The 13018-nt window shown below is 39.4% G+C and overlaps 1 protein-coding gene across 1 annotated transcript in view; it reads left to right on the forward strand.

Annotated features, from left to right (window-relative positions):
• igsf9ba (immunoglobulin superfamily, member 9Ba) overlaps positions 1 to 13018 on the forward strand; it is a gene marked incomplete in the record, with an annotated part of 78670 nt that overhangs the window by 7499 nt on the left and 58153 nt on the right. The window contains 1 exon segment of the mRNA XM_014012429.1: positions 11592 to 11789. Within this exon segment, the coding sequence (XP_013867883.1) occupies positions 11592 to 11789 (198 nt within the window).

Below are 13018 nucleotides of genomic sequence, written 5' to 3' on the forward strand. Positions count from 1 at the left end.
TGCTGAGTCAGGCTTGATTTTTAGTAATCTTTTCCTGTTAAATCAATAAATCTAATCAAATCAATTGCTTTTGTGAGATCTATCAGCCAACTTTAATACATTTCAAATGACTTTAAAACATCTCTTATTCAGTTAACTCTCTGATATTGATGAACCAGTTAAGGAATTATTATTTTATAAATTAACATTAAGATCACAAACCTTCATTGTGAGACCTGGATTCAAAAAGTTTCTATATCAGGTAACAAGTGCTGCATTTGTGTACATAAACAACCAGAACGTGGCACAAAAACTATGGTTTTACTTTAAAATGGTGTTGAGTGATCTAGGCTTTAGTTGTGGCAAATAAACTTCAGAGAAATGTTTACCATTCATTAATGATAACTAACCAGTTTTTTTTATAAAGTTTGCTTTGCTTTTTTCATAGTTCTGAGCTGTAGGTAGTTATAGTAGATTAAATGTGATGCCTCTTAAAGTTATTATCATTATTAAAACTTTTATGTAACCAGGTTCATCCCATTGAGATCAAAATATCTCTTTTACAAGAGAGACCTGGCCAAGACTGGCCAGACAAAAGACTCAGTTACAACACATAATCACAATAAACATAAATTTACAATAAAACAAATGACTCAATTAAAACAATTGCACTTTTGCCCCTTGAACATAATTGGATCTATCATGGTTTTAAATAAATTCAGAGATACCAGTGTTCTTAGTTTAAGCTCTGATTGCAAACTATTCCAAGAGGTTGGAGCAGAAAAGCTGAAAGCTGTATTATGTATTTTCTGGGCGCATACTTCAGTTATAAACTGCAATCAAGTAACTATGTTGTCTTCAGTTGTTATGAAAATTTTTCTATAACAAAAATAAATTTAACTTTGCATCATAGCATATATAAACACTTTGGAAATGGCCTCTGTCTCTTTAAGAACCTCCTACTATTTCGGACACTCCCACTTCAGCACTTTTGCAAGCAATACTTTGGGCGAGGGGCGCTCTGTGGGGTGGCACTGCAAATGGCACTTTTCATTTATTGTGAAACTGTTTATGGTTTTATGTTGCTTTAGTTCCTCCATGATAAAACTACCATACAGCCGTCATAATATGGCACCTGTTGATGAAAGGCCTAAAAATAAAGGCATAGAAATTGCTGTATTCTCTCCCGTCAAATGGTAAAAGAGTCACTAAAGGAACACTAGGTCAGTACCAAACATGTTACATTACCTGCTAATCAGTTAGCATCATTGCACCTAGCATTACAGCGAGGCCGCATCATGTTTTTAACATTTTTAAGAATGGTCTGTTTCAARACGGCAACAGTCCTCGTTGGTCTCATCTTCAATCGGTCAAGCTGCTATAATTATAATTGCTCATTACYTTTACAGAGCCCCTTTTCAAAACATYTGAACAATCTCTTTAAATTTTAATAGCAGAGTGTTCAAAAGAAAGATGGATGGACATTTACAGTGAAGAGAATTTTCCAGTTGTAGTAGTAGTTTTCTCTCATGGATGCTTTAAGTCTTTGGAGAAAGGTGAAGCGGCTGGAAAGTGGAAAAGCTTTTCCATCCTGTCAGTAAAGAGGCAGCGGTACTGACCTACATTTGGCAGAATTTATCTCTACTCCTCACCCGTCTTCTGTTAAGACCTTGAACATATTCCATCTATAAGGTATTTTAAACAGTCAAGAAATATCCCACCATTTTTTATAACTTTCTGATATCCATCACAGTCCTCATTTTGGAGAGTRTATACTATAATTCTGTGATTATTTGAGCTGCTAACCTAGTAGTTCTCTGCTGCAGTGACGTTTTCCACTCACCTGGTTAAATGTGACTTATTGGTGCAGAATGAACCCTCTCATTAGAAGCTGTAATTAGTCGAGCCACGTGAAAGCACCAATAACCGTTGTAGCAGCAGTGTACCTCCTAGTATAATTACTACAAAACACCTCAGCCAAAGCATTTATAACTCATCTAAATGTTGCTTAGAGCAACATAAAAAAAGTCTGAATCATGGCCGGGCTGTGGGATTTCTGCGACTCTCGTGCATCTCTCAGTGCGTCTGGCAGCCGAGTGTCCAGCAGTGTTTGCTTGACCTCTGCGCCTTTGGCGAGCCAAGCCCATTTCGCACATCCTCTCATTTCTTTTTGCTCTTATTGCTGCACATGCAGGCAGGTGTCAGCCCATTCACTGCACTCCCTGACTGAGGCTTTGCCAATAAAGGGAGCTAAATAATGAGGAGATCAGATCTATAATGAATTGTTCTTGTACAAAGGGAGAAGCAAGCAGTTGGAGTTTTAAACCTGATAGGAAAATGAGTGAGAAAAGAGGGGAAACGATTTACCTTGCATGAAAGTGATTAAAATTCTGTTTAAAACGAGTGTTTATTCAGTCAACGGGTACACAGTGAGCTCATACATAGAAGGTGGGTGTGAGAAATAAGACCTCAAATTTATACAAAYGATGAAACTCTAGAGCAGAGACTATTTATTAGGGATTCATGAGGGAGTTATAGTTTACATTTAAAATCCAAAGGTTTTGCATTTCTTGRAGGAATGCACCCTCCAACATCCAAGTCAGAGTTTTAGGCTACAATCACCTTTTCTTGAGAAATGACAAAGTTGCTACTTTGATCAAACTACAAAATATACCTGGTTTGTTGGACCAGAAGAACTGGCCCAGGTGTATTTTCCTCTGGAAGAGAGACAAAGAAATCACATTATCAATACAAATAATTACAACAAACATGTAAAGGAGAGTGACTAAAGTAGAATAAAAAAATGGGATCAGCCACTTTTTGATGGTCTTGGTCTTGTCTCGTTTCGGACATTGAGGACTCGGAATTTTATTTCAAGACCAGTCAAGACCACAACTGTGGAAATATCACTAAATAGCTAGGGGTGTAACAAYACATCGATCTATATCGATATATCGATTTGAATGGTTCATGGTTCAGTTATATCGAGGCAAAATGAAAGTATTGATCTATATCGTCATCATATGCTCAATGTGAATCGATATTATATGCCCATCTAACACAGTCATTGTGTTAGATAGGYATCTGATATCGCATTATATCGATCGCAGACATGTGAATTGAATTATATTGAAATCATATCGTGACAGATATTGTGATATCGAGAAATATCGAATCGTCATCCAAACATATCAATGTAATATCGTATCGTGATAAAGCTGGTGATTTAAACCCTTATAAATAGCCTGATTATTGTTCAGTTTAYTTGTTAACATCTTTGCTTTCATTGGATTTAAAATGTAGCTACTGATTCAAATTCAAACTTGACTTATTTTCTATTTATGTAATTTTGTTAGCGGCTGTCACCCATCCCCACTCTCTTGACTCGCACGCTGCACTCCAGGAATGTGAGCAGTGGTTCTCTGGGAGGCAGTTTGGAAATTCGGCAGTGCTTCACTTTCAGAGACGATGGGACAACTTTAAACTTTTACCGTCACTTACAATAACAATCTGCCTTTGTAGAAAAATGATTTCCTCTGCCCCCAAACAAAGATTTTGTCAATATTAGCTCTACATATTAAGTTAGCTACAGTTGGGAAAAAGTGTTTAGTCAGCCACTAACTGTTAAAGTTCTCCCACTTAAAAAGATGAGAGAGGCCTGTAACTGACATCATAGTTAGACCTCAACTATGAGAGACTAAGTGCCCCCCCCACTGTACATGTGTACAGAATAAGCCATCTTTTAGGACACTTTTTTTATCTGGTCTTGGTCTTGACTTGGTCCAAGCCCTAAAAGTCTTGGTCTTGACTTGGTCTCGGGTTAGGTGGTCTCGACTACAACACTACCCATGGACAAGGATTTCTTCGGTAGAATTTTACCTGGGCCAATCTAGCCTGATTTAAACCAGACCCTGTCCTTCACTTTGCTTCGTACAAGGGTCTGGACTTGATGCATAGAGAATCGATTTCTTGCAGGAGGCGTGGCCTCTGCTGAAGTTTAAAATGATTGGATCAGTTGGCTGCGACGTATGTMGCTGTGATGGAGGCTGAGCGAAGAAGCTAACCRGAAATCGCGTGTGCTGTAAACAACYCTACTGAGAGGAGAGAAGTACTGAGCCAAGCGAGACGGCTGTAAATGAGAGCTGCTGCTTTGTCAGAYAAATGTATTTTAATTTGGAAGCCTTATCAACACGGACTGGCTTCATTCACTTCCTCCACTGCCATATGCTAAAATAACTAGCAGACACTGCGCAGAAAGTCCACGTCATTCAAAACTCCGCCTTCTGTTCTCTGATTGGCCCAGGTAAAATAAACTACAAGCAGACAATGCGCAGAAAATTAACGTTCTGTTCTCTGATTAGCTCGGCTAAAAATCTGCCAGTGAAATCCATCTCAATGGGAGAAGTCCCAGACGAAGCAGTGAAGGGAAACTAGAATTGAGCGGAGATGTGTAGGAAGGCAAGGGCCAGGCTAGGGCCAATCAGCAAACGGAGGAGTTTTGAATGACAACGGTTGATTTTTTTTTTGCAGTGTCTGCTAGTTTAGCAATGGTAGTGGAGGAAGTGAATGAAGCCAGTCCGTGTTGATAAGGCTTCCAAATTAAATAAAATTTGTCTGACAAAGCAGCAGCTCTCATTTGCAGCCGTGTTGTTCGGCTCCGTACTTCTCTCCTCTCAGGTTGGTTACAGCGCACGCAATTTCCAGTTAGCTTCTTAGCTTAGCCTCCTTCACAGTGGAGCTGGCATACACATACGTTGCGGCCAACCGATCCAATCATTTTAAACTTCAACAGAGGCCACGCCTCCAGCAAGAATYRCTTCTCTATAGCCAAGAGTCCAGACCCTCGTACGAAGCAAAGCGAAGGACAAGGGGCTGGTTTTAACCAGTAGTCTAAACCCAAAGCAGCAGAACCAAAGGATAACTCAGGAAACCAAACAAAACGATAGGATTTATCAAAAAGGAAAGTCTTAAGTCTAGTCTTAAATATAGAGTGTCAGCCTCACGGACAGAAACTGAAAGTTGACTTTACAAGACAGGAGGTTTATAACYGAAAGCTCTGCCTACCCAATTCTACTTTAGGAACCACAAGTAAACCTGCAGTGAGAGARAAGTGCTCTATTAGGAAAATGTGGAACAATAAGATCTGTAATATACAGTAAGATGGAGCTTGGTTGTTGGGAGCTTTGCATGTTAGAAATAAGATTTTAAAATCTATTCTACAGTTGGTCTAGTGGTTTATGAGTTATTTTGCTAACAGACAGACAGTGTTGACTCCAAATAGTTRTTTTAAATAAACATTGATGTTGTACAATCTGTGAGCAATCAGACTATGWTATTGGGATCAGTCTCAGCTACCATRCCAAATTTTAGTTCAACACCTGTAACACTGATTGACATTTTTGTGAGTGTTATAATTTTTTGTGTTTTTAATATATTATTACAAGTTTTAGGTCAGGCATCCCAGCACTACAAGTAAGTTTAGTTTAGTATTATAATTTAAAGAACTTTGTATTTATTACTTTTAAAGCATATGTAGTAATTTTTTTTGTAGGAATGTATTTTTTTTTTTTTTTGCTGCTCGTTTTCATTTTACAGGCCCAGATTAACACAAGATACACACACATGCCCACACACTCAGGCCGTTCTCTGATGTGACCTTCAGCACATGCAGGCTGGCATTCAATTACCGCCCTGTCAGTGGCCCGTCCAGCCCAGTGGCTGCATGTCCTTGAGATTCTCTCTGCAGCCTCCGTCCAGTCTATATTCCATTACAGCCTCCACATCAGGAGCTTTGTCCGGCGTAAAGYGCCGCTTGTCACCACGAAACACACGCGCAGTTTTAACTTTTATGTAACCTCTGCAAAATCTCTACCCAAGCAATGAGATTCTGGCTCCTGCTCAGAAACRAATCCAAGCTGGAGCTAAATATTACATTTTTACTTTCGCTCTGTGAAATATTGTTTGATTTGCAGAAAGAAAAGAGGAGCCTAGATCCGAAAATCCAGCCCCTGCTCATCTGCTAACAGTTTCCTCAGTTGTCAAAAGTCCTTCTATTGAAACTTAGTACTGCTGAAACTTTATGTGGCTCAGCTTTGCCTCGTWATTGCACTAAAATTGCTTTAAGAATCATGTTTGTTGTGCAAATTTGCAGTTATTGCTGAAACCACAGTGCAGTGTGCTTTTTGCACAAAAAACATGTTAATCCACTTAGAAAAAACAAACAACAGAACTGTCTTACAGATTTACTTCCTGTCTCATGTTTTCAGCTAACATGACTGGACTGAGTTTAATCACGTGTCTCTGGCTGGGACTAAYGAGAGAAGTGGACACAGGTGGGAGCAGCAGGTGAAGGTGGGCGTGGCTGAGAAAGAATGAGAGATGGTACCAGGAACAGTGCAGAGCTGAACAGGAAAAACACTAGTAAGACATTAAATACAGAATCCCAAAATCAAAAATAAATCTAATGATAAAACTTAAAATCATGAATAAAATAAAATAAAAAATACAAATCATGGTGAAAACTTTTCCAACCAAAAGCATACATTTTGTCTTATATGTAATCAGTCAGACAAAGTTGTAATTCACTGGGACGACAGTGCAAAACCTTTTTACTCTGTTGCATTAGTTATGGTTTAAATGAGTAATTAATATTATAATGAWAATCGTTTGTTCTTGTCATCTGTGGGATTAGTAGAAACGGATGCCTCTAATGTCTCAATTTACTTTACTATCATTAGGTGCAACATTATATTTTAGTTGTGAGGGGATTTTTAATACCTGACATCTGTGAAAGCAGCCAATCATATAAATATATATATATCACGGAGACAGCTGGACCGATCAACATGAAATTTGTCAGGAACGTAGATGTGTCCAACCTAATATATATATATATATATAAATATATATATATCACGGAGACAGCTGGACCGATCAACATGAAATTTGTCAGGAACGTAGATGTGTCCAACCTATGCACCAACCAATGGTTTTAAGATAGACCAAATATTTAAGGAGGGGTCTCCATCTAAAAAGGGGGTGTCTGGACATTCAAAAATGTTATAACTCAAAAGCTGTTCAACAAAGGAGATTCAGATTTTTTGTTGTTGTTGTTGTTTAGCTCTAATGAGGGGATATCCATCGGGACAACCAATGAGCCCCCCCACCCCCACCCAAAACAGTAAATCTGTTCTGGTGAGTTCTGAGTTCTGGCGAATTGGTGCTTTTCGTACGTACGAGGGTCATATTTGCTACCGATGTGTGGTATCTAGTTTATTTAGTTTTTATTGAGATTGTTCATGTTGATGACTGTCATCCAAATATGTAAAATCTGTAGAAAAATCAAAGCTGCTGTATTCACCACAGAAGTTTTGATGTATATATTTTTGGTATATTTTTCCAACTTTCTTTGCAGTTTTTATTTCAATTATTTAGGTCAGGGCACCCTAAAACTGTGTTTCAGATTGCCAACTGAATAAAGAGCTATACTTTTGCTTATACTGTATTCCAATCTAAACCTCCAATCAGATTAGTTTAACCTCTTTGTGCTTTAAATTGTGTCAAACTGGAAGATTTAGAYTTGACCTCTGACACTTGTGATTTGAGACTGAGCCAAATAACTCATTCTTTTTAGATGAAGAGGGGRAAAAAAGTCAAGAATTGAAAAGTTKAAACTTTTTGTTCCAAAAATCCATCATTTATTTTTTACACATTTAAGACAATTTATAACTAAATCAGTTGAAATGGGCAAGCATGTAATAAAGTACAAAATACATACTCCCAAACACAATCACTTCCTGTCACTGCTRTGTTTACCTCAGGAGACATTCAGGTCTTACTTCCTGTGCTGTTTTGGCTTCAGGTGATTTATCGTCCAGGTGAATTCATGATTGCAGCAGTAAATCTGCTAAACGACAGGGATAGCTTCATAAAACGAACAGGTCTGCAGGATTTATTAGAAATGTGATTTATACAGATCTTACTCAACAGTTTTGAAAAGTTGTTTCTTTTTCTTCAGCCCTTGGCCACCTGACGTTTATAGCACCGGAGCAATCACAAGTTTGCAGCCACCTCCTCGCTGYGTTGAACCCGTTTGTATCTTCACTGCTGTTAATGCTTTAAGATTTTTACCACGGAGCCTCGTGTCGCCTTTATGACTTGTTGAGCGCATAAATATTTCCTCCTCCTGAATGAGCTGCCATAAAACCTAGCGGGGTCACTGTGTCTCCATTAAGGAAATGAAAAGCAATGACCAAGCTGGGGCTCATCGTCGCCTCACGACGATCTCATAAAAGAAGTAGGGAATTATTAGCTTGCCCATAATTTATCATTTCCAGTCTATTTTGTGTCTGAGGCATGTTTTCTCTGCCACAAGCACCCAGAAATACTGTCCGCYAGAAATATGAGCTGCTAAACTTGTGCAACCTGAAGCGTCTGCAGAGAACACAATGGATTTCAGCAGCACGCACTCAGGGCCACGAGGCCTGATCCTTTACTTTGAGTCAAGTGACTTGACTTACTTTAGCCAAACAGTCTGTTCAGTGTGCTCTGCTCTCTGCTCCTCTGGAGGTCATAGGTTATCTTAAAGTGTTAGACCCCAAAGGTTAAAACAAAAGAGAGACGATTTCGCTGTTAAACTTTGATCTCTTTAAAAATAAGCTGACCTGGAAGGCAAAGCTGTTAATTTCTTGGTCGGCCTACGTTCCAACCCTCACCTATTGATGGTCTTCAGGTATAGATTATGATAGAAATAATCAGGTATTGGATACAAGCAGCATTTTTGTAGAGCTGAGGCTCAGCTTTAAAGATAAGAGGAAGAGTTTCTTCACCTGTGGGGAGGCCAGACTAGAACCACTTTTCCTCTGCATCGAAAGGAGTCTTTTGGTGAAAGGTGGGCTTCTGATTAGGATACTTCCTGGATGCCTTTGGAGGTTCTTTACACATGTTGAACTCGGAGGAGACCCAGAAATCTGTGGAGGGATCCCCTAGGAGGAGCTGGAGGGAGGGATGGATGGATGATAAATGGATGGATGGATGGATGGATGGATGGATGGATGGATGAATAAAGCCACAATAAAATTAATGCACAAGTTTTCATTTTAACACATCCAAGAGTAAAACAAAATATACTGTATATATTTTTAATTTTCTTGAGACACAAAAAGTAAAGTCAATCACATTTAAAGTAAAACTACTTATGACACTACAGCATGGCTCTAATGTAATTATCCATTAGTCATTTGGTTGGGTTGTAATTTATAAGCAAATTTAATGAAAAAATGTTGGCTTTTTGCTAGATGTTCTGGACTTTTGTCATTAGCCAGGAACTTAATTTAGACCTTTAAATATTTACGCATGATCCCCGATAATCAGGTGTTTTTGGAATTTATATTTAATGTGTTCCTTGTCGCTACTTAAACCTTGAACTGCTGTTTTTTATGTCTCTGCTACTAAAGAGACACATCAGCCAGACAGATTCCTGCTCAAAAACCCATAAATGACAGACCATTTTAAAAAGTGCAGTTTGATTTAATCTGCTGTGTTTGAGTCCAGAATCTGTGCTCGCTGAAATGAATAAAGTGGATTAACTGTGTCACAGGATAATGCAGATTAAACTGGTAAACACAATCACTAAGTGGTGCATATGGTCTTCAGGGGCGGAGTTTAAGCTCTGTTTTTCAGATGGAAAACAGGATGAAAATATTTGGGTTTTAATTTCATTAATCAAGCGTCTCAGTTTAACAGTCCTGAATTTGTTGTTGGAAGATCTTTTCCGACAGTCCTGCGCGAGCTTGTGAAACCTCCGCGTTTTTATTTATTTAWTTTTTAGTTCTCCAGTCAAAAATCTGCCCTGATAATGCAAATGATACTGCTAATGAAAGCATTAAGTTATTCAGGTGCTGGCCCTCTGGAGGGAAACGTCAGCATGTCTCTTGATCCTTGAAGAGATCCCCCCCATGGGCGAGGGCCGGTAGTCACGCTCGCTCTGACGGCGGACATCCAGCCGGCTCGATAAAAGCGGGGGTGGCAGCTGGAGAAAATCCATTCCCAGAGTGAGCGTTCTGCTGAGGCAGGTGGGCCGACCTTTGAGTCGTCTGATAGGTCAACGCTCCTCAGCTTGCCAGGACGTTCGTGGCCAAACGCCAGGCCTGYGTGGCCGTGCTCATAGTAAAGCTCGTCTGAGCAGCAGCCAGTGGTGATCAATGGATCCTCTTGGCAGCTCATTTAGTGTACAGTATGGCACAAACACTCGCCAGCAGATGCAGGTGACAGATGACGATAGGACGATGAGACAGTGGAGGGGGGCTGAGAGGTTTTACCCKTTTGCTCAGGAGCCATTCAAACTGCTGACTCCAAGCCCAGCACGGCGGACCCTTAAGCAGAATTCATTTCAAACTCATTAGCGTTGTTGATCGCATTTATTTGGCAGCTTGTTCTTGTTTGTRAATTCCAAGGAGGTTCTATAGAACAGCTGGAGTGCACAAAAACCACGTGACCGTGTGATCGGCTGGAGACGCTAACGGCTAACGCTAAACGGTCAAGAGCCTGGATTTCCCATTACTGTACATGTTGGTGACAGAGCAGAAAAAAAGGACTGATGATGTAGAAATCATAGTAACTATTAATAATAATATTAACACAATTATTGTTAATATTTTACAGTTTATATAATCTATCTAATATTTTAAATAATGTCAGAAAAGCTGTTTGTGTTATAGATTTATTAACAGAAGATAAACAGGAAAACATCTCATTTTACAACACAAGTCAGCAGATTTGATCTTATTTAGCTCAATGTGATCTGAGCAGAACATAATGTAACAGTTTAAAGTTTAAATAATCTTATAAAGTCCATGTAATCACTGTTGTTTATTGAACTGGTTAGCAGATGTTAGCTTGTGGAGCAGTTATACAGAGTTTAGCACTGTTGAATCATGCTACAATTTAACAAACTATTAAATATTTCGTCCTCTGATTAATATTTAGACCTACAGAGTGTAAAATAATATTATAAATGTGAGTATTTTTAGGTTTCTTTTAGAGGAACCTGACTTGTTGAGAAGATGGTTAGCTAATAGAGACAAGTTTCATCCTATAACCAGAGAACATTTTCTAACTGTTGATTGATAAATATAAATATTCTTATTTCTTATGACAGTAAGAAGAAATAATAAATATACTTTATTACTAGCTGAAGTCATCATTTTTCAACTAGCAAAAGTTTAAGTTACAGGCTGACTTCAGGTCTGGTTTAGATCATTGTTACTTATAAATTAAATATTTTTCTGGCATAAATCTGCTGTTTTACATGATTGTTGTATGAAATTAACATAATTATTAATTTATTGTAAAAACATGACTGATAATCTGTGAAACAGATCCAGTTCAGCTGCTGTTTATACTGTATATTAGTTTCTATGGTGGCTGTGAGCTGTTGTCCTGTTTGGTCTGTTTCTGCTCCTCCATGTTGTCACAGACGCTAACAGTGGACGGGATGGGCGGGGCTCAATCTAGTGATCTATATTCAAGTCTATGGTGAATTCCTTTTGTATGACGWTCTGCTTGGCCCGTGGTAAATTCACACGTAGTAATAAAAAGTTGTCTCCCATCAGGTGCCCACGGCGTGAGAGAGGAGCCCCGGTTTGTGACGGCGCGCGCCGGAGAGAGCGTGATCCTGGGGTGTGACGTCTCCCCTCCCCTGGACGGCCAGCAGCCCCCATATGTGGTGGAGTGGTTTAAGTTTGGAGTGCCTATCCCCTTCTTCATCAACTTCCGCTTCTACCCTCCTCATGTGGACCCAGAGTACACTGGTGAGAAAAGCAGAAACGCGACCACTCCTTGACAAGTGCTCACCAGCCATGGTGGGCTCAGCTAACCAAAAAGGGGYGGGCAGTGTATTTTAGACAAACAATCACACACACGTGCACAAAAAAATCCTCACTATAATCCGCATCTGCCTTTTTGGTGATGGATGATAAAAAAAAATGTTCATTTTCACCAGATTTTACAACTTCTGCCTTCATGAGGATTATATTTGTTGGGATGACTCTTTTTAGTTGATAATCCCAGTAAATCCACAAGATTTTGTTTTGTTTACACAACATCAGAAACAAAGTTGTGAACAAAATTTGCCACCTCATACAAATAAAACGTAGCCGCATGAAAAAAGAGGCGTAAAGACAAACTGAAATGTATACTCCACGCACTGTAAAGCACCAGCTGTTGTCCTGCTAAAAAAACCTCACTTGATTGCAGTTCTTATTTAATGCTTAGTAGTCAGAGGATTATGGAAATCATTTAATGTGGAAAGTCTCAGCTTTTCAATACACATCGATTTGGAATATTTGAGGGCCCATGCTCATTTTTCACATTGTCAATGCAGAGAGAATTTACATTTTCTAAGTTCTCGTTGACTAAACAGGCGCATCTGTCCTGCCACGCACTTCTAGCACAGCCTTCAATTGTTTCATTTCATTCATACATGCTAAACTCCACACAGTCCCTGCTGGGGAGGTGGTCGTGGCGTAAGACCTTAGTTCTTACAGCGTATGTTAAGCCTGAAACATWCTCGCTCCGACGCCGACGGGTCGACGCACGGTCACACGGTTGTTCGGCAGTTGTTTTTGCGCAGACCTTTCAAAGTCCCTACGACACCCCAGCGCCGAGTTCGGGAAACCCCTGTCCCTGAAACATACGTCACTGCATGGAGTTCCCCCGCAACAGCCGATAATGCATAAAAAAAAAGTCAGACTCGTCACTCACCAGACGTATTTATCTACATCTGTCCTGGTTTAGTTTCCACAGTTTTTATCAGTCAAATTCCTCTGTGCACAACGTCTGTTTTATTTCCATTCATGAGTTTTTCACGGAATGACTATCTTCATGAAAAAACTCTACTTCCTGGTGTCAGCACTGGGAGTGAGTCGGGATTTTTTTCCCGTCTTTTTTTTTTACAGAGTGCAGCAGCGCATTCAGCACAAACAAACAAGCCATAAGTTTTTCACGGTTTGACTATCTTATAAAACTCTGCTTTCTAGTC

This window comes from Austrofundulus limnaeus, unplaced genomic scaffold, assembly GCF_001266775.1.
Source record: "Austrofundulus limnaeus strain Quisiro unplaced genomic scaffold, Austrofundulus_limnaeus-1.0 Scaffold91, whole genome shotgun sequence".
In the NCBI taxonomy this organism is placed as follows: domain Eukaryota; kingdom Metazoa; phylum Chordata; class Actinopteri; order Cyprinodontiformes; family Rivulidae; genus Austrofundulus; species Austrofundulus limnaeus.